The sequence below is a fragment of the Vombatus ursinus genome, unplaced genomic scaffold (genome assembly GCF_900497805.2).
Source record: "Vombatus ursinus unplaced genomic scaffold, bare-nosed wombat genome assembly UNPS02008961.1, whole genome shotgun sequence".
Classification (NCBI taxonomy): domain Eukaryota; kingdom Metazoa; phylum Chordata; class Mammalia; order Diprotodontia; family Vombatidae; genus Vombatus; species Vombatus ursinus.
The window spans coordinates 3,594,159-3,620,522 of record NW_020948739.1 but is presented as its reverse complement, the minus strand read 5'-3'; the positions used below and the strand labels follow the sequence as shown (position 1 = coordinate 3,620,522).

General features: G+C 37.3%; 2 protein-coding genes across 3 annotated transcripts in view; one reads left to right on the top strand and one right to left on the bottom strand.

Annotated features, from left to right (window-relative positions):
- The window catches only part of POP1 (POP1 homolog, ribonuclease P/MRP subunit), a 34,764-nt gene extending 23,741 nt beyond the window's left edge, over positions 1-11,023 (bottom strand). Inside the window, exons 1-4 of one of the 2 annotated variants that reach the window (XM_027850019.1) lie at positions 10,941-11,023; positions 4,541-4,690; positions 2,702-2,878; positions 2,343-2,518 (exon numbers count right to left, since the gene is read on the bottom strand). In XM_027850019.1, the coding sequence (XP_027705820.1) occupies positions 2,343-2,518; positions 2,702-2,878; positions 4,541-4,688 (501 nt within the window). In that variant the 5' untranslated portion in view covers positions 4,689-4,690; positions 10,941-11,023. Of the gene's footprint in view, positions 1-2,342; positions 2,519-2,701; positions 2,879-4,540; positions 4,691-10,940 lie in introns of those variants that run through there. The other variant, XM_027850020.1, reaches the window with a different exon arrangement.
- Positions 11,024-11,151: 128 nt separating this feature from the next.
- Positions 11,152-26,164, top strand: RIDA (reactive intermediate imine deaminase A homolog). The gene is made up of 6 exons (XM_027849981.1): positions 11,152-11,338; positions 17,630-17,735; positions 18,317-18,371; positions 19,930-19,998; positions 24,284-24,339; positions 25,424-26,164. The coding sequence occupies exons 1-6, from the start codon at positions 11,274-11,276 to the stop codon at positions 25,478-25,480; spliced, it is 408 nt and encodes a 135-aa protein (XP_027705782.1). The 5' UTR covers positions 11,152-11,273; the 3' UTR covers positions 25,481-26,164.
- Positions 26,165-26,364: the final 200 nt, after the last annotated feature.

Genomic DNA, 26,364 nt, shown 5'->3' with positions numbered 1-26,364 from the left:
AACATTAGAGTTAAAAAAGGCTTTAAAGATCGACTAGTCCAATCTCTTTATCTAATAGATGAGGACACTAAGACCCAAAGAGGTAAGTAACTTTCCAAATGTCATGTGGCCAGCTGGTGGTGGAATTTAGGCTTAGCTCTAGTCCTATATTTGATTTAATGTAAAAATTTAATGTAAAAAAAGAGGCAAGCAAATCAAAACAACTCTGAGGTACCATATCACACCTATCAGGTTGGGCAAGATGACAAAACAAGAAAATAATAAATGTTGGGGAAGATGTGGGGAAACTGGAACACTAATGCATTGTTGGTGGAATTGTGAAATGAGTCAACCATTCTGGAGAGCAATTTGGAACTATGCCCAAAGGGCTATAAAAATGTGCATACCCTTTAACCCAGCAATACCACTTCTCAGGCTATATCCCAAAGAGATCACACAAATGGGAAAAGGACCCACGTGTACAAAAATATTTACAGCAGCTCTTTTTGTGGTGGCAAAGAATTGGAAATTGAGAGGATGCCCATCAATTGGGGAATGGCTGAACAAGTTGTGGCATATGAATGTAATGGAATGCTATTGTGCTATAAGAAATGATGAACAGGCTGACTTCAAAAAAACCTGGAAAGACTTGTATAGTCTGATGCTGAGTGAAGTGGGCAGAACCAAGAGAACGTTGTACACAATAACAGCCACGTTGTGCGATGACTAATATTGATAAATTTAACCCTTCCCAGCAATACAAGAATCTTAAGACATCTCCAAAGGCCTCGTGATGGAAAATGCTATCCATATCCAAAGAAAGAACTATGGAATTTGAATGCAGATTGAAGCATACTATTTGCTATTTTTTTTCTCTTCCGTTGAGTTTTGTTTCCTCTTTCTGGTGGATCCTCCTATTGGTTCTAATTCTTACTTAGAACATCACTAATGTAAAAATATGTTTAACAGGAATGTATATGTATAGCCTATATCAGATTGTGCGCCATCTTGGGGAGGGTAGTGGGGAGGAAGGGGGGGAAAAATTTTAAACTCAAAAGCATATGGAAGTGATTGTTCATAAATCAAAATAAATTAATTAAATAATTAGATAATTAATTAAAGAAAGGAAAAAAAAAAGAGGTAAAATCAGCCCAGCCATCAGCTGGTTAGTAAAGCAGCAGTACTAGGTGCCTAAACATATATGTTACATATACATACAATACATAAACACTTTCAACACACAGATATAAAAACTATACAAGACCAGAAAAAACATCTACCTATTTGTCAATTTCTCTTCCAATCTTGCAATGCCCAATTCTTTCCTAATTAAATTAGAGGAATTTTAAGGCTCTCTGGATGCTTTACTAACCTCTGCAGGAAGGCCATTAAAGACTCTTCCACAAACTCTTCCTTGGTGCTCTACGTCAGAGCATTAAACTACCTGGGTTACACGGGGCTACCACCTGTATGATGTAGTATTTCATTTCTTATATTCTTGGACCGTATTTACCTGTCAAATATGTTCAAAATTTGGCCACAAATATAAACGTCCACTAAGGGGTGAAAGGTAGAAAACCAAGTATCACTTAAAAGGCAAGGCAGAAAAGCCAAGATTCAACATGAAACATTTATTAGGCACCTTCTATGTGCCAGGCACTATGCTAAGTGCCAAGGCTACAAATAAGAAAAAGACAGTCTCTGCCCTCAAGGAGCTCAGAATGGGAAGACATCACACAAAAGGTAACTGAAAAGCAAGGGAAAGGGTAGAAAAAGGTACCCCGTACCATGGCATGATGATGGTGGAATTCAAAGCAAGGGGTGTGGCCAGGAGGAAAGGGCAGAGGCAAGGGTACTGAGGAGGTATGAGTACCTAAATCATAAAGAAATTTATCTTAAAAAGATTCTCTGGTACACATAATTTTACTATATATTAAAGATGAAAGCAAATTTGCATACTGAGATGGATGTGCTTGTTTATTTTTACATAAAGAATTAAATCTTGGCGAAACATTTGATGCTGCAGGATGAAGAGCATCGTCAACATTTTTCAGAGTTGATCAATATTTTGATTTCATAATCGTCAATGCTGTGTTCAGAATCAAGGCTGTAGTGAAGTCATGCGATACAACACAACACAGGCAAGCGCTGCCAGAATCACCTCAGATTCATTGCACGCTTGATTTTGAATTAGTTTTTGGTCACTGCACGTTCAGAAACCTTTTTCTGTTGCCAAATTTTTCATGACCCCCACATTCAGTTATACGACCCCATATGAGGCTGCGACCCACAATTTAAGAGTGCTGCTTTAAGCCTCACATCTATGAAAATCTTCCTCACAAAAATGACTATTAAAATCATACCTCTTTCTGAGCAATCTCGCGAAGTCTTCTGGGAAGGCGCTTCACATTATGGCTCATGGCCCTTCTTCTCATATGTCGGGGAAGAGTCTGAAACACGAGTGAATTGGAAGATTTCTGTGTCACTGCCTTCAACATGGCATTAACTTCAGCAGCTCGGGCTTGTGCAAAAGTAGATGCTATGAAGAAAATTGCACTCTTAGAAAGTAAAAAAGTGATACAGGAAACACCCACAAAATGTTTCATTTGCTTGGTTCTTGAAGACAAAAGGAAAGGGAAAGTTTCCAGTAGTAGAACGCACTTCCCCAAGTAGTCCTGCCTAGGACAGACATGGGGCAGTCTGCTTCCCTAAAAGTACCTACCTGTTATATATTTAGGGATTTCCCGAGCAGCACCTTGGTGCCCTCCTCTCCAACCTGCTTGTCCTTTGCCCTTCTCTCCTCTGCACTGACTCTTGCAAGGCTGTTCATTCATACAAGGTTCAGAAGGTACATGTGTCGATTTTGGCTGCTGATGCTGTGGAGCTCCAGAATGGGACTCTTAAGATTTTCAAAAAGAAAACAATAAGTAACATAATCTAGTATGAAATGAAAAAGCACTAAGATATCTCAGGCATAAAAGCTTATCAATCACTCAACAACATCTACTGAGCATTTATTATGTACAAAACTCCATGCTAGGCACTGTAAGGGAGACACACAGACAAATGAGACTAGCTCCCTGCCCCCACAGCCCCAAGGGGCGTTTTCAATGACAGCATAGTAAGCATGTACAAGTAATCATAGGGGGTATATGGCTGCCTTCAACACTGGGAAGACCCCCAATGACAGACTTAGGAACACTGGGTCAAAGCTGCAGAGAAGCAGATTAGGGCTTGCTGCGAGGGCAGACTCTCTAACAATTAATTTACAAGCTGTCCAGATAGGGTGAGTCCCTCTGCACCGAGGTCTTTAAGGAGGGTGTCTGATCACTGTCAATCAAGAGGTGCTCTTCATAAAGCTGTGAGGAATGATTGGGAGCCCTACTCCATTTTAATCAGGATTAATCAGTTTGATATTTTACATAACTCATACAGGAATAATTAGATAAAAATACATTCTTATAGTAGGTCTCAAACTTTAATCCAACACTCACCACTTCTTTACCAGTTATGAAAGTCACTTGTGCAAATACAAGAACGCTAACAAAAATATCTCCATCCTGTTCTGCTCAAACTCCCTGTCCAAACCCAGCATTGCTGTGATGTCTTGATTCTTTGGAAAGTTCCCCAATTTTATTTATTACCTCCGGACCATTCTCTCATCCAATATGAGCATGTGACCATCTTATGACTACTTAGTCACTAGAGATGACTCTTGCCTTGCCCATCTTATGACCACAGAAATGTCAAGAGCTTCACCCACCTGTGACCCCCACTGCTGATATACCAATTTTTTGGCTGACACATCTTTTTTGACCCTCAAAACAAGGTCTATCAACCAATGGGACTTTGTATTTTGTGATGCCCCTCTCCAGAGTGTGCAGGTATCAAATGCTAAAAAAACAAGGTCCTGGGGACCAGAGGCATTTCAGATCGCCAGGAAGATCAGAGGTCCACTTCATTAAACAGGCCCCCGAACCCATGAATTGCTATTAGCTTGAAGCTCTGCTTTGTGATGAAAAGAAACAAAGAAAGCTAAGAGTATAGCAGGGTTTAGGAAAAAAAATTTTAAGATAAGTGAGATGAAAATGTTTGCACGCCAAAAGAAAGAAATCAATGGAGACTAAAGCTACAAATCATCAAGAACTATTTGATTAGTCAATGACCAGGAGAAGGCAAAAGAGGATGAGATCCTTCATCTTCATACTCTTCATGTACCTAGCTCCAGCCTTTGGTTCCTTCTCCCCTCTTCCCTTAAAGCTTCTATTCTCTTGAGTTATAATACTAGGCTGCTACTAACTACTGTTCACAACTGCTAGTTAATAACATTAAAATTTTATGATCATCTTTATTAGGGAAAGAAATAAGTATTTAAGTGTCTACAGTGTGTACTATGACTACAAGAAAAATGTTAAACAGCCTCTGTCCTGAAAGAGGTTACATTTTACTGGATAAAAAATAAAACACAGCAGTTTAAAAATGCAATTTGTTATGTGTATAATAGCTACCAAAACAATCTGGTATAAACAACTCAATCTAAATGGAAGTATATAGACAATACCTTGTTTCTGATATTGGAAAGACTTTTCATTTCCATTATGATGCTTTACTCCTCTCTCATCCACAGCTCCAAAACCTGAAGATAAGGTCACATTGGTTGGCTGGTTTCTCATTTTCTTGGCATGTTTCTTTTCTCTTGCATTAGACATTTCTATAAAAGAAGCATCCATATGCTGTCGTAAGATCAAGCTGTTAGACCTTACATCAAAAATCAACACATATTAGAATAATTTTACTTAGAATGACCCATTAAACTTGATTTGACAATATAAATATTATGATGAGATGAATGATTTACCCAAAGTGATGACAGAGAAAATGTTTAGATTCTTAATGCTTCATTTTACAAAATAGCAATATTGTATTTACCTAGTTCAATAAGGTTTTCATTATTACGAAACTGAACAAAGAACAAAAAAAATATATAACATTGAATCTCTATTATGTATGCACAACTTTTTTTTTTAAGTATATGTTACTGTTTCATGGAACTTGTCTCTTTTCTCCTTTTTCTGATATAATTATCACTACTCCCCACAAGTCCCCTTTCATCTCATGTCCCCCCAAATTCCTTCCTGTCTTTCAATTATTTTCCTTACAATGTTGTAGTCAATGTATAAATTGTTCTACTTCTACTCACTTCACTCTGTATCAGTTTATACAAGTATTTCTAGGTTTCTCTGAAAATCTTTTTTCTTTTAATCATTTTGTACAATACTAACATTTATGTACTATAATTTGTTCAACCATCCCCCAACTAATGGGCACCCTCTTTGTTCCTAGTTCTTTGCTGCAACAAAAAGCACTGTACCACTATTTTTATGCAGAAGATCCTTTCTTTCGATTTTTTTGAAGTATGTATCTAGATATAGTATAGCGCTTTGCTGAGTCAAAGACTACACAGCTCAGTAACTATGGGGCATAAAGGTTCAAAAATGTCTTTCCAGGATGGCTATACCAATTCACAGCTCCACCAACTGAGCAGAGTTCCTCCAACAGGTGTCCTTAACATTTTTTTCATCACTGCCAATCTGATCGATGGAAATACGGTAGAATCTCTTAATTTGAATATCCTATTATTACTGATTCAGAGTATTTTTTCATTTGGTTGTTGATAGTTTGCATTTCATTCCCTGTTTGAATGGTTTGACCATTTATCTATGTGGAACTGGTCTTGTTCTTATACATTTGCATTAAATCCTTCTATAACATAAAGGATCTTCATCAGAGAAATTAGCTGCAAAGATTTTTTCCCCCAGTTAACTTTTCTTCTAATCTAGCTGCACTGATTTTATATAAATAATTTTCAATTTTATGTAATCAAAATTGTTCATTTTATGCTCTTTTTCTCTTACTGGATCAAGAACTCTTCCCCTAACCACAGCTAGGAAAGTGTTTCTTTCTACCATAACATCAGACATGACTTTTCATATCTAAATTGTGTCCATTTGGAGATCATTGTGGTAAACGTGTAAGATGTCAGTTTAAACCTAATTTCTGCCAAATTACTTTCCAGCTTTTCTAGAAGTTTTTGTTGAATATATTATCCCTGTCATTGAGTGTTCTTAAATTTATTCATCAAACATCATACTTCTCCTTCTGGGTCTTATGTATTTCATCTCTTCCAGGGATCAACTTTTCTATGTTTTAACCTGCACCAAATAGTTTTAATGATTACTGCTTTTTAGTCTATAGTCTGAGATCTGGTACTGCAACTCCCCTACAAACCATTTTCCCCCCATTATTTCCCTTGCTTGAGGTTCTTGGCTTAGTGTTATCCCCTGTAAGGTTAACTTCTATCTACTATATATTCATCTTCTATCTACAGATCTATATAGACTGTCTCCCCCATTAGAATGTAAACTCTAGGAGAAGTTTTTGCTTTTTCTTTTTATCCCCAGGGCTTTGAAAAGGTACCTAATGTTTAATAAATGCTTACTGATTTTTTTTTTGGATTAATTTTAGTATTTTGTCAAGTTCTATAAAGTAATTATTTGTTAGTATGACTGGTATAGCACTAAATCTGTAAATTAATTTGGTTAGTAATGTGTTTTTATTATATTGACAATCCAATTACAAGCAGTTAATATTTCTAATTTTTTAAGTCTGTTATTTCTGTAAAGTGTTTTACAACTGTCTTCATATAATTCCCATGTGACTTGGTAGGTGGACTCCTAGATATTTTATACATTTGCATTTTCAATCAGCTTCTCTGCTTGGTTTCAACTCTCAAATTATCATGCCTCCCTCAGGATAAGCTCATCGCCTAAAATCTCCTCACCAAAAGAGATTAACTCAGTTTTTATATTCAGCAACTTCTCCATTGTCTTTCTCCTCTGACTGGAAGGCTGAAGGGCACTACAATAAATGACTCCCAAAGCCTTCTTTATAGGGGGCTCAGAACTTTTCAGCTAACTTATTTTCTATCAGTTGAATCATGCCCCTACTCCAGGTTCTTTTTTGTATCCCTTGCCCTCAGAATAGTGCCTGGAATGTAGAAACATGTGTTTGGCTATGACATTCTGTAGTTATTCTGAAAGGAATTTCTTTTTCTATCTCTTCCTGTTGGGTTTAATTGGTGCTACCCAGAAAAGCTAATGATTTTTGTGGTTTTGTTTCATATTCTAACTCTATGCATGAAGTGATTAACTATTTAAGTTTTAGTTGAATCTTTAGGGTTCTCTAAAACATATCATCTACAAAAAGCAATAATTCTGCTTCTTCTTTGACTACACATATTCCTTCAATTTTTTCTTCTTGCCTTATTGCTCATTAACTAGTTTTTGTAGAACTGTATCAAATAATAGTGGTCAGAATAGATACCTTTGCTTCATCTGTGATCTTACTGGAGACTACTAATTACAACTTATAGATAATGCTTGTTCTTTAGACAAGATTCAACTTGCTATATTAAGAAAACAGTCCCTTTATTCCTGTCTTTAAAAAAAAAAAGTTTTAAAACAAAAATGAATGTTGTTTTATAAAAAGCTTTTTCTGCATCTATTTATATAATCATGCGATTTTCTTGGTTTTGTTATTAATGTAGTCTATTATGTTTATAGTTTTCATAATGCTGAACCAAACCTGCATTTCCTGGTATTAATCCAAGCTGGTCCTGGTGTACAATCTTTTTTAATATGTTCCTGTAGCCTCTCTGCTAATATTTTACTCAAAATTTTTATAATGAGATTCATTAGTAAGATTGGACTATAATTTTCTTTCTCTGATCCAACTCTCATTTAGATATGTGGTCCATACTCATCTCATGGAAGGAATATGATAGGATCTCTTTCTTTATTTTTGCAAATGACTTACGTAGTATCAGAATAATCTGTTCTTTGAATAAACATTAAGATTTGCTTTCATAGACTGTATAATTTATTTTTCTGAACTGGGTTAAATTCTCTATTTCTTGTTCTACTAATTTAGGTATTTTCCATTTCTATAAACATTCATCCATTTATTAGGTTTTGTTTATAAACATCCATTATTATTATACTGACAATCCAATCATAAGCAGTTAATATTTCTAATATTTCTAATCAGGCAAAATGCTTTCTAATAATGTCTTTTATTTCTTCTTCATTTGTGACCAATTTTTCATTTTTTCCATATTCATGATTTGGTCTTCCACTCCTTTAAAAAAAAAAAATCAGATTAGCTAAACTTACCTATTTGATGAGTTTTCTTTTTAAGCCCCTTCCTAGTTTTACCAATAGGCTTTTTTTTGCTTTCAATTTTGTTTTTCTTTTTTGATCTGTAAAATTTCTATTTTTGTATTTAGTTGGGTTTTACTGGTTGCTTTTCTAACTTTTTCTAGTTGTGTGAATAATTCATTTTTCTGTTCTTTTTTTGTTCATGAATATTAATGTAAAAAAATTTCTCTTAAGGACTACAGTATACTCCTCAAGTTTTATTACGCTGTCTCACAGTCTTTTTAATGAAATTATCTCATTTTTATATTTGTTCTTTGACCAACCAATTCTTTAGGACTGGTCTACATTTAAGTTTGAATGCTTTTTTTAACTGGACATCACTGTAATTTTCATTATGTTGGAAGTCAGTAAAGGGTGTGTTAAAATTTCTTTTTCTGAGTTTGCTTATGTCCTAGTTCACAGTCAATTTTTGTAAAGATGCCATGCACAGCGGGATTAGTGATCACCAGAGACCCATCATCTTTAACTGTTCTAAAATTCTAATCAGATCCTTGACTTCTTATTTATTTTTTTGTTAGATCTGTTTAGGTATAAAAAAGGTACTGAGGTTGCCTATTAGTTTTGCTGTCTATTCCTGTCATTTAATTAACTTTTCCTTCAAATACTCAGATGCTATGGCATTCAGTGCATATGCATAGTGCTATGATTTCATTATCTATGGAGCCTTTAAGTATGATATACTTTCCCTGTTTATCTCTTTTAACCATGTTAATTTCTACTGTAATTTTTTTCTAAGATGACTGCTACCCCTGCTTTTTAAAATTTATCTGAACAAAATAAATTTTTCTTGACCCTCATTTTTAACTCAGTATTAAATTATGTATACCCTTTGAACCAGCAATACCACTACTAGATCTGTATCCCAAGGAGATCAAAGAAAGAGAAAAAAGACATATATTTACAAGGATAACAGCTTTTTGTGATGGCAAAGAGCTGGAAATTGAGGGGATGCTCAATGGGGGAATGGCTAAACAAGGAGTGGTATATGATTGTGAGGTAATACTACTGTGCTGTAAGAAATTACAAATGGGATAGTTTTAGAAAAACCTGGCAAGACTTGTATGAACAAAGCAAGGCAAAGAGGAGAGAATCAGAACAATTTACAAAGCAACACCAATACCGTAAAGATAACCAATTATGAAAGACTTAGCAACTGTGACCAACACAATGACCTATTACTGTTCCAAAAGACTCATGATAAAAAAGGCTGTCTATCCCCAGAAAGAAAACTGGTAACCTCTGAGTACCAGATTAAAGCTTTTGTTTGTTTTTGGAATACAGCTAATGAGAAAATTTGTTTTTCATGTCTTCATATTTGTAATGGGTTTTGTATTTCTTGACTTCTCAATGAGTGGGAGAGGGATGGACAAGGCAAAGAATTGAAAATAAAACTCAATTTTTAAAAACCTGTTCATATTCTTTGCCTATTTTTTGAATGAGGAATGGCTCTTATATTACTAGAGTTTTATAAAATCACTCATGCTCTGTAACAGGTGGCAAAGTACATAGAAAGCTGGTACTGGAGATGGCAAAACCTATGTTCAAATTTGGCTTTAGCATGTCTGTCTCAGTTATCTCATCTGTAAAATGGGAATAGTAATAGAACCTAAGTTCCAGGGTTGTTGTGAGGGATCAAATGAGATAATATTTGTCAAGTGTTATGCAAACCTTAGAATAGTGTATAAATGCTAGCTATTATGACAGATGTAGCAGGCTAGGTATAAATTATTGGAAATTGTTGGGGAGGATGAGGATGGGGTTTGAGGAGCCAAAAACTAGTCCAGTCAGTTTTGAAGTAGAAACAATCAATAAATATTTACTACACACCTACTACGTGCCACTTCTAAATGCTGAGGATACAAAAAGGGGGACTAGACAGTCCCTAACATCAAGGAGCTGGTGGGGAAGACAAACAAGCTACATACTGAATAAAGAAAAAATAATTAGGAGAGGGAAGGCACTAGAATTAAGTGAGGTTAGGGAAGTGAGTGATCATGATGATGATGATGATGATGCAGTTTGAGGCTGAGGAGATTAAGCCAGCTCTGAAGTGAGCAGCTAGGTGATGAAGTCAACAGTGTTGGATCCCGAGTCAGTAAGACCCGAGGTCAAATTTGGCCTCAGACGATGACTAGCTGCGTGACCCGCGGTTGTTGTGAGGATCAAATGAGGTAAAGTGCTTAGCAAACTTGAGGCAGTCTGGGAGCCCCGCAGTCTGAGGTGGGGGCGGATCCCCAGGCCGCTGGTTCAGATCTCAGATTAGGGCTGGAAGGGGCCTAGGAGGTCACCCAGTCCTCCCTCCTCACTCTCCAGACGAGGACGCTGAGGCCCACGGGGCTCATGCGACGTTTCCAGGGTCACTTGGATGAGATCACTGCGTGCAGCAATGCACGCGGGCACACAGTAGGTGCCCACTAAGGCTTCTTCCCTCCCCTTCCCTGGCCTCACCCGGGGAGTCAGACCGAGGCGGGCTAGGAACGCCGCTCCAGGGCCTCCGCCTCCGCCGCCCGCGGCTCCGGAGCCGCAGCCGGTCTGGGGTGAGCGGCGCGGACAGCGGACCGGGTGCGGGGGTGCTGTGCCGGGCTGCGGGACCCCAGCCTCTAGTCCACCCCAGAAGCTGAGATGCCGCCCCCGCCCGCTCTTCCCCCTCGTTCGCCCTCTCTGCCTGTGGGCCCCCAAACTTACCTAGAGCCGGGGTTCCCCGGCACAGCCACAGTCCCTCCGGCCCAAGCGCGGCAGGTTCGACTCCCTCCAACCGACGCCTACCCAGGAGCGTGCACGGCAGGTAAGATGGAGAGCGCATGTGCAGGCACAAGGGCTTCCTCGCGTGGCTCGGCGTTCCTGGAAAGACTACAACTCCCAGAATGCCGAGAGACTCCGCCTGCGGGGCGTGTTCTTTCTGCCGAAAAGGGACTTTGCCTGTGGGCTGATGTGGCCAAGTAGCAGAGCCTGAAGTTACTCTTTTCACTTTCCATGCTTACTGCACCTTGAACGAGCTGCAGAAGAGAAAATTTACACATGTCATCCCTGATTAAGAAAATCATCAGCACAGCCAAAGCACCAGGTCCAATCGGACCCTACAGGTAACGGCGCATGTAAGAGTGGGCTCATGCACGCAGTCTGGGAGCAGTAGGGCTGAAAGGGACGTTAGAGGTCATCTCACTCATTTTACCGATGAGGAAACTGAGGCCCAGAGAGGGAGTGTTACACCACTGCTCGGTGGCATAGCTGGCGTTGGAACACAGGTCTGTTACTGGACGGCACAATCCTGTTTGTGGAATCAAATACAGAATATAATTTTAAATCTGCTCAGTAACATTTTTAGGGATGTTCCCAGGAGGCATAGTCTCTAGAAATCCTGACTATATTACTGTTAAAGGATTTTGTATGCTGTTAATGTGTTTTGGGTATTGAGAAAGAAAAAGTACTACTGATGAGGTCTAGAGGTTTAGGGGTGTTGGGACCCCAAGATCACAATATGCGGGTCCTGCCCGAAAGAATTCAACCCAAGCCTTCCTTCAGCCAAAGATAAGGTTTATTAGAACATCTGTCATGTTGGGCAGACTCTTAAGGAGTCTGAATGTTAGTGAGCTATTGGCTACATTTTAAGAATCTGAGTAGTGGTTAGAGTCTAAGAATCTAAGCACCTTAATGGGGACAAGATGGACCTTACATAACAGAAAGACTGTGGGAGAAATCTAGGAGTGGCCAAGTAGTTTGGGGTGACTGGAGGAGAGGTCTAAGGAGGATCTGGATGGGAGTGGCTAGTAAACTGGGGTGAACACAACTCCTGGGACCAGGACCACGTGGCCAAGGGAGAATGGAGCCTAGCTAGGATTAAGTGAGGGAAATGGCTGTGGCCATAGGGAGGGCTAGGCTAGGTTAGGGGAAACAGAATTGGGAGACTGGGTATAGCCACAAAGAAAGGTCAGTTGATGGGATTATAGCCTCATGGGAATGCCAGAGATTTGGCCATGTGGGAAAGTCCAGGGTTTTTCCTTTTTGGGGTGTAGGTCCCATCCTCATCAGATCCAGTGGCCAGATATAGATCAAGACAACTGTAGATGGCCCAGCATGGAGCCCTTAGAGCTTGGTCAGACCAAGTTCAACCACTGCATCCAAGCCATTGCCAGTGGTCCTGACTTTTGTCTTGCCACTGACTTCTGTGATTCTAGAAGAAAGAGTGAGGTTGAGGACTTTGTGAAACTGCCTCACTTAAATACAATTCACAGGCAAGTCAAGATGTCACCCCAGGATGTTGTTGGTCCTCTTTGAAATGAAGGATGGGGCCAGCTAGGTGGTGAAATGGATAGAGCCTTGGGGTCAAGAGGACCTGAGTTCAAATGTGACCTCAGACACTTGACACTTACTAGCTGTATGACCAGTCACTTAACCCTGATTGCCTCACCAAAGAAAAAGCAAAACAAAACCAAAAAAAAAAAAAATGAAGGATGAGTAACAAGAAGTATTTTTCCAGTGTCTTAAGTCATCTACCTGCTCTGATTGACTTACTCTGTAATAAGGTGCCTCCTCTTTACCTGATTAGTGAATGGTAGACTGGTCTAAACTCCATTACACAAATTGTAACAGATCTGTCATCTACTGGTGGAGTGTTTAATGCTCTGAATGAATAAACTGCAGTTGTACTTATCTCTTTGTATCCTGAGTAAGAGAATTCCCAAAATACCACTGAAACATTAGAAGTAATTTTAAATATATTTTATGGAAATCTAATAGGCATTTTATTCATTGTACATGACCATTTATCAAAATCAGTTAAATCCATTCCCTAAATGTTTGCCTAATAGAGCTTAATTAAATATATTTGCTTTGACCAGATCTACCTTATTATCTAATTATCATCACGTCCTGGCACATAATAGACACTTAATAAATGCTGGCTTATTGATCAACTGCTTCATAGTTTGAAGTTTAATCTCAGTATCATCTTGTAGGGTTTCCTATCTAGTGCTTTGCTCTAATGATAGGATGAAATTTTTCCGTGAGTGTGGAGGATCAAGGCACTCCATCAAAATGGAAAAACTAAAACATTAAGCTTTCAGCATGACTAAATTAGGAATATTATACAAAAGTAACAGGCTTATATTTGCAAATATTAGAAAAAGAGACTTTGGAAGAAAAATCTGTAATGATTTGTTAAGTTGACCATCTTTAAAATACATAGTATATAAATGACATAAAAAGAGTACTAAAGAAAGATTATTAGTACCAAAGAATGCTTCTTTATAAATTTAAACTTCGGCATTGTATTCCTTAATGCTAGAAATAATGAAGTACTGGCTTTGGTACATCTCTGATTTTATTGGTGTGGGTATTTAATCTACATACAGATAAAATTCACCCCCACAATGCAGTTGTTGCATAATTGACTAAATTAAATGGGAAGCTCTAATATGGTAAAGTGAAGAAGAAAGTGGAAAGAAGTGAGTGGATGAAACAATGATGGAGGGTACAAGAATACAGTACAAGACAAAGTCCACTTGCAGCCAGACTTTGAGTCCAGTATAAAACAGGCTAGAAAGGAAGTTGAAACTGGGAAGGACAAAGAAGAGAAAAGAAGGCTGTGAGGGTCATAGCTAAAGAAATTAGTAAGAAGGAAAGGAGAAAACAACAAATTTATTTAGCACTACTGTGTGCAAAATACTGTACTAAGTGCTGGGGGAACTAGAGTTTAAATAAGATGTGACCTTATTCTCCGTGAACTTACAATTAAATTAGAAATGAGACACATAGCTATCAAATATTACATGAGTACATTAATCACACACAAAAAAATACATGAAGTTGAAGGAGAAGTTAGAAGAAGTTCTCATTTAAGTTTGACTTTTAAAGCATGGGAGAAAATCCAACCAGCTTAGGGGTTGCATATATGAAATGGGGCAATATGAGACAAGGCTGAAAAGAGAGTTGCCCCAGATTGTGGCAGGCCTTCTGTTATCAGACAGAAGAGTTTGGCTTTTGCTCAGTAAAATACTTGAAATAGACTTCTTCTTCACCTTTATTTTCTGGCTCAGCACACCCTTTCTACAGGAGATCCTTTCAACACCCCACCACACTCCCATGCCTCCCTTCTGAGTGAAGAAAGGTACAGGTTGTAACCATGGCTAGTTGATCTTGTGAGACTCCCTCTGTCCCACCCAAAATGGAAAGGGGCCCATGAACTTTAACTCACTAGCCACTACCCTTGAGCAAAGAGCCAGCTAAAGGGAAGCTCTAGCCATGAAGTGATCTGAGGGGCAAAGTATGGTACGCTTTGGGAAGGAAGGGAATTTTACCAACAACACCTGCTGACCTGCTGTTTTAAATGACCTGGTCAGTTCATGCTGGAACAGAAAGGAAAAAGTTGAGAGCTTGCATGAGTATGGGAGGGGACAGAGGGAAAGAGTTCAATTGTTTTATCTTTCAGATCCTCCCTTTCTTCCTAACTCATTTCTATAGAGGATGCCATCATCCTTCTACTCATCTAGGTTTACCAAATCAGTCATCCTTGACTCTCTTACCATCCCTGCCTCCATCCAATCAGTTGCCAACACATTAATTCTACCTCTGATCCTTATAATCTTTCTACTCTATTATTGTGATCAATTAATTGGTCTACTTGCTTCAGGTCTATCCACTCTCTGCTCTATCTTCCACATAGCCACAGAAGTGATCTTCCTTAAGCACAAGTCTGACCGTTTCACTCCCCTGCTCAAGAGGCTTCAGTGATTACCTCTTGTCTCTGGGATTAAATATCCTCATTTCCCACCTGGCTGCATTCATTTTGGACTTCCCTAGCAGCTCCACCACACCCTTAGTGAACTCATCATTGGGAAATATCATTTTGCAAGGTCCAATAAACCTTGTTGCTTCACATCTCTTCACTTACCCTTAGATTGGAGGATAGAAACTGAAGAACATCTGCACAGACAAAATTAATGCACCTAGGATAAGAAAGGAAGTGATCAAATGGGAAAACATCTTCGTATCAGATTTCTCTGATAAAGGTTAGGTTTCTAAGATATATAAGCAACACACTTATGACCAATAGTCTCATTCCCTAATAGATAAGTGGATAAAGGATATGAACAAACAGTTCTTCAAAGAAGAATTACAAAGTATTCACAGCCACATGAAAAAATTCTCCTGATCAGTAATAAGGAGATAAATGAAGATCAGAACAACCCTGAGGTTTTACCATATACCTGCAAACTGGCAAAATGATTTAAAAATGGCAATAGTCAATATTGGAGGGGTTGTGGAATGATAGGCACACTGATACATTGTTGGTAGAGCTATGAAATGTTACAACTATTTTGGAAAGAAATTCTCAATTATGCAAATAAACTGACTAAAATGTCCATACCCTTTAAATCAGAGAATCCATTAGTGGGCTTATACCCGAAGAAAGTCCCCATATATACCAAATTATTTAGAGCAGCACTTTTTGTGATAGCTAATTGGAAACTAGAGTAGATACCTATCAATTGGGGAATAGCTAAACAAATTCTAGTACATGAATGTAACAATGTTAAGGTGCTATAAGAAATGATGTGTGGGGGGCAACTGGGTGGCACAGTGGATAGAACTCCGGCCTTGGAGTCAGGAGGACCTGAATTCAAATTTGGCCTCAGACACTTGATATTTACTAGCTGTATGACCCTGGGCAAATCAGTTAACCCCTGATTGCCTCACCAAAAAGCAAAAAAAGAAAAAAAAAAGAAAGAAATGATGTGTGATAAGTATAGATAAGGATGGAAAGATCTATATGAACTGATGCAGAGTGTAGTAAACGAGCCAAGAAAACAATATACACAAAAACTACAACAATGTAAATGGAAAGCTCAACTGCAAACTAAAAAATCAAAAGTGAAAATAAAATTATAAAGGACTTGAATGAAACAAGACTTGAATGAAGAAATATGAAAGGATACTCCCAACCTACCCCTTCATGGAGGTGTTTGGGTTGGCTTTTTTTTTTAACTTTTTTAATGTATCAATCAGTTGTGTTATTTTTTTTCTTCTCTAAAAATTACTATTTGTTATATGGGATGACTTTCTGGGTAGGGGACGGATACTTGGAATAATAATTGGTGATGTAAGAAAGAGAAGACATCAACAAAAATTTATTTTAAAAAAGAACCATTTAAAAAAAAATTCCATTTAGTTTATATTTGTATTCTGGTTGTGTTTTGTCCCAACTCAGGACTGCCTGTCCAAGAAAAGTCCAAATGTGTTGAGTGAGCATTCTGGCCTTGGCAATAGAATGGAGAGGGTGTTGTCACTAATTAACCAATCAGCACCTTTCAGAAAATCATGAGATAAATCTGAGAGATTGTAACATCTTACTATTATTGCATTAGTATTATTGATTTCTAACAGTGCCTGGATGGTGTTCAAACTTTTAAAAACTACTAATAATTTTAATGGATTATGTTTTTAGAAATGGTCTTAATATTACAGGTCTTTTGAACTGCAAGATAGAATATACCTCTCTGGTTGGTCACTATAACCTATGGTCTTGGAATAGTTCATCCAGTACCCCACTAATTACCACTTTCATAGAGCCTTTTATAATTTAGCACTGTCAAACTTCTGAAACTTTTTTCCAACAGGAACAACAACAACAAAAAAAAAAAACAGAGGAGCCTTAGAAATAATCTTGTCCAATTCTTTATTTTACATATAAGGAAGCCAAAGCCTAGAGAAATAAAGTGACTTGTATGATTGCCCTATTCATAGCAGAGCCAAGATTTAAATCCAGTGTTCTTGCCATTATGTCACCGTGTCAAAAGGCTTTTTAAAATAAAGTATAAAGGATAGAAACATCGCTAAATTATATTAAAATAAGATTTCATTATTCTTTTACATAGGGTTCAGACTTAAGCGTAGTACTCTGCAGGGCACGAAAAAGACATTTGTTAACGTTAGCTCTTGCTGATGGTGTTCATCCTTTGAGAAGTTTACAAATTAACAGGTTAACAGTATCAGGATTTTCTCTTCTTGGTCAACTATGTAAATGACTGCCAAATTTATCTTAAAATGTAGGGATTCTTTAAATTTTTGTAACTCTTCAAAACGTACTAACATAGTTTGCTTTTTTATAGCTTTTTTTTTTTAATTAATTCTGAATCCCCAGAATTCTTACCAAAAATGCAAAAACAGAACGTTGTATTAATTGAAAGTTTATTGGCCAAAACACTTGTTTTCCAACCTTTGTTCCAACTAGTTATAAATATTTGTCTTCAACTATTTTGGGGAAAAAACACAATAATACCTTAAGGATATAATGAATACCTCTGTGTAGTGAAAGCTATATACTTAGTAAGCTTTCAGAATTTAATTTAAAGTCTATTTGATCATCTCCATTACAGTCAAGCAGTGCTGGTAGACCAAACCATGTACATCTCAGGACAGTTAGGCGTGGATCCTTCAAGTGGACAGCTTGTGTCAGGAGGGGTGGTAGAGGAGGCAAAACAGGTAAGTTATTTTTTTCCATTTGATTTTTCTTTTCCTTTTTAATACTGAACAGTTCCAAATCAGTCTCAGAGATATACTTGTAGATGTTTTAGAAATATCCTCAGCTAATATTGGCTCAGTTCTTCCACTAAAGCTCATGCCTGGAAAGTGATGCTGAGTTCTCAGTGCTATGCCAGAAGAGCCCGAGTTGTGGCCAGTCCAGGCTGGAAAGGCTTTGAGAGATGGACTGGATGTCGATCCAAAAACCAGCCTGTCTAGATTCAGAGCAGCATACCATCAAAGGAATGACTGAAGGCCTAGTGAAAATTTACCAAGTACGAGAGAGTGGTTCAGTACCAGACTCTAATAAGGAGTCAGGCACCTAACAAGACGTAAAAGGATGTTGCTTCTCATTGGTTTGCAGCAGACGATTAAATGGGACACCAATAAGGTGGGCTGGAAAGAGTCTGGAGTTCAGACTAAATATTTCTATCATGTAAAGTCCTTGAATGGCAGGTTAGTAAAAGATGATGGATTTAAGTTAATGATAACTTTTCTGCATAGTATCAATACCTTAAGCCTTTCTGCTCCTTGTCTTACAGGTACTCATAAACATAGGAGAAATTCTGAAAGCTGGTGGCTGTGATTACGTTAATGGTGAGTTAATTGATATTACTTTGTAAGTGTGGAAGAGCGATTACCCTTGTGGCTTGAGACTGAATCACTATTGAGAGATCCAGTTTTAGACTTTCCTGATTTAGGTCCGCCACCTTGGGGATTCCAGCTCATCTTGGTATTGATCTAGGAGCTTCTTAAACCATGAGTCCCGAGTACATGGGGTTGCAACCCACAGTTTAAGAAATGCTGAAAGGGGCCAGAATGAAAAAAGTATGAAAAGTCCTGAATTCTAAAGGACCTTTATAGCTCAAGGGCTTTTACTTTCTTCCTTTTAAAGTATCACTAATCCTATATTCTGAATCCCAGAAAAGGAACTAGAGCTGTAAGCTGAGCTTTCTTGGTTCTCTGGGTTCAAAGTCTTGTACCACTTAGTCCTTAGTTGTGTTTCCCCTCTTTTTCTGCTTATTTCAGATATAAACTCCCTCCTTCCCTTCTATTCCAAATACCATTAACTACAGATGACAAGAATATGTTTCTAGAGTCTGTTTACAGTGAATATACAAATTTAACATTAAAACAGCAGGGTGGGAGGCAGCTAGGTGGCGCAGTGGATAGAGCACCAACCCTGGAATCAGGAGGTCCTGAGTTCAAATGTGGCCTCAGACACATAACACTTTCTAGCTGTGTGACCCTGGGTAAGTCACTTAACCCCAATTGCCTCACCAAACAAAAACAACAAAAAAACAAACACAAACTAAAACACTAGAGTGAGGTAATTAAAAGTGAATATTAATGACACCTAGTCTCACACTAGATGTTATGTGAACTTTCTAAGCTGTTCTCTCAAGCTACAGTTTCCCAAGCCAATGATCCTCTGCATCGTGTCTGCCTCACTTGGATACTCCTTCTTTCATGCTAACTTAGAGTGCTCTGGATCAAACTTATTGGATCATTCTGCAATTCCCAGCTCAGATAATCAGAAAACCTCCTGATTTCATGATGGACCCAAGTGTGTTCCAGACATAGTCTTAATTAGCTGCCATTCCCTCCTACCTAAAAGCAAGGAAATAAAAGAAAGGTAATGAATGACATGGTTCTCTCCAAATTGTAATACAGTACCACCCTGAAAGTATACAATAATAAACTCATGTGTTAAAAGAATTTCCTAACAATTAGAGAGGTCCAAAAAAGGGAATGGGCTGCCTCACAAGGTGCTGAGTTCCTTGTCACTTAAAGTTTCAACCAGGTGTTGTCATTGGACCTTTCTTTTTCTTTGAGCTGATCTCTAGCATGCAGTATAAATTCACTTATTAAAATCATTTTTCAGGGGCAACTAGGCAGCACAGTGGATAGAGCACTGGCCTTGAAGTCAGGAAGACCTGAGTTCAAATCCAGCCTCAGACACATGATAACTAACTAGCTTTGCGACCCTGGGCAAGTCACTTAACCCCATTTGCCTTGCCCCCCCCCCCAAAAAAAATCATTTTTCTCTCTATGAAATAGTAATGTTACTTTTTAATATATAGGAAATCTTACTCTTTCTAACATAAGTTTTGGATCAGGCTAAATATCTTATAATAACAAATATGTCTTCTAGTGGTAAAGACAACTGTTTTGCTGGCTGACATAAATGACTTCAGTGCTGTTAATGATATCTACAAGCAGTGTAAGTAACTTGTTTCTCTTTTATGTGTAGTGTAGTATAGTAATGGATCATGTTTAATTATTAACACTTATTGACTAATATGTATTTAGCACAGATAATATATGGTCTCCAAAAAACAATCAGGAGACTACTAATAACTACCAATACCAAACTATTGTCTATTTCATCTTTATGAAGTCTTTATAAGAATGATCTACACATGTATCAAGGGCAGCCTTGATGAAAATATAAGAAGGGAACATGCATGTTAACCCCATTGCCTACCAAAAAAAACAACATACAACCTGCTACGATTATTGATTACATAAACACAAATACAGTTGACTTGGTAGAAAAAATACAGTCTTAAAGTTTCTGTAACAAGGAGTATCTCATGGATATGTTAAGATATTTAAGATTCTATTGTAAATGTAACCTCAACTTACTAGCTGTGTGACCCTAGGCAAGTCACTTAACCCCAAATACCTAACCAAAAGCAAAAAAAAAAAAAGAGTGAATGTAACCTCAGAGATAACTATCTTTAGTAATCCTCTGATTATTAACATCAAGCAAGTCATAAAGCAGGCAGATGTATCCTCCTCAAATGGGCACAAGGACCTATGCAGAAGAGGATTTCCGTATAGATGGTTGAGGTCCTACAGATGACAGTCTTTGCAGATGCTGACTGCATTAAATCCTATACATTACAGGGATTCCTCACTGTGATTCCTAATTATTCAAAAGACATCAGTCTAGCAATTCATATAGGAAAAACTAAATTAATGAAGAATGCCTATGAAATGCATTGGATAGCTAATCCATTGAATTAGTAAAGCACATACACTGGAGATGGACATGGCATATGCAAAATAAGTTGGATGCAGAATTAACTATGAGGAAGGAAGTGTGCAGTTTTATATTTGGAGAAATTATGGCACTACTTTTAATGATCCCAAGCTACTTTACAGTACCAAAAAAATCTTTTAAAATCCAAATGTTTTCCTGAAGAAGCTATATGATTGTCAATCTTGAAATACTACAATCTCTACAGAATCAAAGTTGTAGTGATCTAAAAGGCACTGGAGAGAGGCATGGTGAGTACAAATCAACTATAGCCAGTTTGTAGTGATGACCCAAGAAGTGATGTAAGGGTCGTATTATCAAGGAAATGTGTACTTGGAAATGGGGGTGAGTAGTCATTGACAAGAGCAAGGGGTAACATAATCAGAGTGTAATACAGCATCCCATGAAATACAAAAAGACCTAGAGAAAGACCTCCAGCATATTTGATGGATCCTCTGTGGAAGATCTGCAGGGGAAACAGAAAGGATCAGAAGGCATAAACAGGTTACCACCTGCACCAGTGGAACCTCTAGTAAATGAGATCAGAAATGCACTGAAAATATTAAAGAATTTAATAGTAAGCTAGATGTGCTTAAGAGCAAGAGGGAAGGGTGGAATATCATAGAAAGAGTAGACTTGGTCCCAAGCCTCACAAAGTTTACAGTCTAGTTTGGGAGAAAAATTCTACAATGTTACATAACATGAAAAAGGACTTTATATAAACTTTATTCTCCCCCAAAATCTTAATTCTTTTAATTCTCATTTTAATTCATCTGAATACACCTAATGAAGTTAATTCCTTTTGGATGAGAATTATTTCAATGCTTTAGGTACCCAAAAAAGCCTTGCAATTGCCTCTAGCGTATGTCTCCAAATTTGTATTGGAGAAATGATTATATATATTGAGGTATCCTTGATATTAGAAGGAAGGAAACAAGCCTTTAAGTGCTTTCTATGTGCCATAGACTGTATTAAGCACTGGAGATATAAATACAAGCCAAAAAAAGAAAAAAAAGGAAAGAAAATCCCTGTCCTTAAGAAGCTTACATTGTAATGGAGGATACAGTAGTCAATAAGACTTACTGAGTTTGCAGTTGTAGGAGACACGTCCTAAGGATGGATCTGGAACTCAGAAGAGTGGTCAAGATTAGACATATAGATTTAGGAGTTATCTGCATAGAGGTACTGAGTGAATGAGATTGATAATACAAAGCTTTCAGAGAAAGAAAGCCAAGGTTCTCTTGGAGAACATCCACTTTAAAGGTTGACCAGAGAATGAGAAGTGAGCAAGAGAGAGAAGTGGTTATGGTTAGAGAAGAAGGAAGTGAAGCAGAGGAATAATGTTGCTGAAGCTAAATGAGAAAAGAATAGCCAGAGGGAAGGAGTAGTTGACAGTGCCCCATGCTCCAGAGAGGTCAAAAGATGAGCACTTAAAAAAAGGCCATTATAAATAATTGTAAATTATTAATTCATTTATCGCTTTGAAAGAGCAGTTTCAATAGTGGAGGCAGCAGAAATGAAATGGCAGGGATTTGAGGAAAAAGTGAATATTGAAGAAATAAAAGCATTCTATATGGATAACTGTTTCAATAAAATTGTTAGAGAAGGAAATGCAAGAGGCAGGATTAGTAGCTGGATAACATAGAAGAGTCAACCAGAGGTGTTTTGGGGTTGGAAGACCTAAGCATACTAGTAAAGCTTGTGGGAAGGAGCCAATGAAGGTGCATGAGAAGTAGGAACTGAGTACAGTGCTAGAGAAGTGAGGGGGGAATAGGGTCAAGGGGACAGGCAGAAGGATTAGCCCCACCACCAAAAGGAAATAGCTCCCATCTGGGTCAAGATGAGAGGAGAAAGTGAATGATGCCAAGAGAACTGGAAGAAAAGAGCAATGGGGCTACTTCAGTCTTCTCAGCAGAGCAGGAAGCTTCATCATCTTTGTGACAGGGTTTGAGGTGTGGCTCATGAGATGAGGAAAGAGAGGTTTGGAACATTGGCTGGGAAGAAAGAGTTATGCAGAGGTGGTATAGCATGGAGTGCTTGATTTGAAATAAGACCACCTGAATTGGAGTCCGATTTCAGATTCTTAATAGCTCTGTGACCATGAACTAATCACATCTGAGCTTCAGTTTCCTCATCTCTAAAGAAGAAATCTAATAATAAATAATATAATAAAGAAGAAATAATAATACTTCTACTACCTCTCTACAAGGCTGCTGTGAAGTAAGTACTTTGGAAACCTTAAAGCACTATGCAAACCTTCAAGTGCTATATAAATATTAGGTGGTGAAATAGATAGAGCTCTAGATTTGGAGATGGGAAAACAATCCAGTCTCAGACACTTACTGTGTGAACCTGGTCAAGTTACTTAATCTCTTTCTGCCTCAGTTTCCTTATGTGTAGAATAGGGATAAAAAGAGTACCTACCTCATAGGGGTGATCAAATGAGATATCACACTTTGCAAACCTTAAAATGCTACCTAAATGCTAACTATTATTATAAATATCAGCTGTCATTGTTAGTAAGAATTGTTAAACAAGGCCAGCTGGATTTATGAATTTTAGTGGATGAAGTTAGCCCAGGTTCTAGCACTGTTTAGCACCTCAAAAGGGAAACAGAGAACGTTGATGATAGGAGTTGCAAAGGGATTAGGATTAGCAGATTAGGAACAACGTAAAGTCAAGAGATTATTGGGTGGTGACTAGTGAAACATTAAAAGTTGTAAATCATAGGGTAAAGGCAAGTGAAGCCAGAGTACAGATAGGTTAGAAAAATAGGGAGAAGTCAAGGGATCAAAGCTCATTACAAAAGCAAAGGTTAGGTTTAGAGGGAGAAAGCTGTTTAAAAAAAAAAACAGCTTAGGTACTCACGTTTAGAGAGTAGTATTTCAAAGTTAAGCATTTTGGAAGTGATGTGTGGTTCCACGAGTCATTACCATACTCCTCTGTAGCTGAAGTGGGGTAGAAAAGTAAGGCATTGGAGTTAAAGTTGAAGAAACTGGGAGGTCAAGGTGTTACTTTTAAACTTTATGCCTTTTATTACAATTACTTGGGTACAGCTCTTATCTCCCCTTATTAAACTATAAACTAATTAGGCAAAAGAACAATGCCTAATTGATCATTGGATCCCAGAGTATCCAGCACAATGTCTTGCACATAGTAAGGATTCAAGACCTTTTTTGGGGGGGTGGATGAATGTCAAACTCAAAGTTCAGTTTCATTAAAAAAAAATACAAAATCCTAGGGTTCAAAAGACAAAAACATCTTTTATCTTTTTATCAGGATGTTGAAACATTTAGAGTAGAAAAATATTGAATCACAGTAATCATTATACAAAGTATTTTGTATAATAGAGTTCTATATCTGAAAAGCAATCTTGCTTTTCTTGTGATATAAGATTCTTGATATTTAACTGTTTAAAAAATATATGTCCTGGAGATGTTTTCTATAATTGTTTTTAATCCAGATTTCAAGAGTAGTTTTCCAGCCAGAGCTGCTTACCAGGTTGCTGCTTTGCCCAAAGTAAGTTATTTAACATGACACATTATTTGAAATATTAATTTCTACATAATATTCTGAACATTCACCAGCTTACTGGATAATATAAAAGGAAAAGGCAATTCATGCCCTTTGTGGGAATGTATTACCCAGTTGAAGATATATAACATACATAGGAAGGGAGAAAGATTGGCCTTGATTTCAAGGATATAGGGAACTCTTGGGTGAGTAAAATCCCCATACCATGGCATTTTAGCATCTTCTCTGCAACTTAAGTCTTAGAGAGTTGTTGAGTCATTTGTATATTCCCATTATTCTCATATTCTCTGAACCAGCAGTTCTCAGAGCATGGTCCAGGGAAGCCTTTCAGGGGGTTTCTGAGGTCAAGATTAAGACATTATCATTTCTAGTATGGCAAATATCAATAGATATAACCACAAAAAAAAAGTTCTTTTGGAGCAGGGGCCCTCAATTTTTAAGAATGTAAAGGAGTCTTTAAACCAAAAAGGTTGAAAACTGCTACACCTCATTCCCTATCCTTATATGAATGATAACACATATCTCAGGTTGGTTGTGAAGATCACATGAGATATTTGATACTTAAAAGTGTTATTTTCATTTTCATAAGGTATTGCCTAATTAATAACACAGCTGGCACTAGATTGAGGGCCAGAATAACCACTAAAAAGGTGAACTATGTTTGGATAAAAGTGCCATAACAAATATAATATATTCAATCTCACTCCTAAGAGTTTTCATCTTCTTATGTGTCTTTGATTTTTAGAGTATATTTTATCTAACACCTATCAGACTGGATGTATTTTACATTGTTCTGTCCTTGTTCATTTGGTTGTTCTTTCTTCTGTACCTAGAACCACAATATTCATTTCCTTACAAGGATGCTCTCCTCACTGAGTTTACTTAAAACCATCTACAGCTTAACATTTATTTTTTATTCATAGTTATACTGCTTTCCTTTTTGGCATATTAAATGCCATTCAACTTGAAACAGAGAATACTGAAATAATGTTCATTTTATTTTTTTTTAAGAATATGAACCCTATTTGTACATAATCACCTATAAGTTGTTTCATTATCTTTCCCACAGGGAGCTCGTGTTGAAATTGAAGCCATAGCTGTTACAGGACTTCCCACGAAATTATGACTATAAATCATGCCCTCCACTGTTTTTCGAGTTACATTTGGTTTAGGATAAATGATTGTTAATTTACTTCTAATTCTTGAAATTAATGTTGGAAATCATAAGCCTTAATGAAATGATGTGGAGGACCTTCTATTATAGAAATAGCATAATAGGTGAACATGAATGTGAACTAAAGGATTTGATGGAGAATACAATTATAATGCAACATTGATAATGCATACAGCCACACTACCTGAAAGCAAAAAAATTACAGTATCTCTCTACAAAAATAAAAGCAAAGAGTAGCAGGAAATGCAGGAAAAAGATTTCCCCCGGGAATTGTGGATTGTTTTATATCTGAGAGGGAGAAAATAACATTTATGGAATTAAATTCTAAATTCATGATCTGAGAAATATTTGACTGATGTTCTAATTTTGTTAGCAAAATTAACCAAAAAATCATTTTATACATTCTTTCAATTAGTTGCATGTAATGCCAAGGATTTAAAGGTGGCAAATCCCTCAAAAAACTATCAACTTCTTTTTAAAGAATTTCCACTGTTGGTCTAATTAAAATTCCAGGGAATGTGGCAAAAGTTAATGAAAAGAAAAAAAAGTTAAAAAGAAAGAAGTTAATGGACCAAAAATTTCTAAATGACAAAACCTATTTTTTCTAATGGAAATAAAATGACAATATGCACATTTGCTATGTTGTAACATTCATTTTAGAAACATCATTATTACGAAAGGTTCACCCAACAAAATTTTGGTATTAAAGGCTTGCATAAGGTTTCTTCATCATCAGTACTATTTACCAAATATGTGTAGTGACATTGTGCCAATGATTTAAAAAGCCGGGAGTGGTTCTTTCCATAGAGATAATGAAAGCTATCAAGATGAATAGA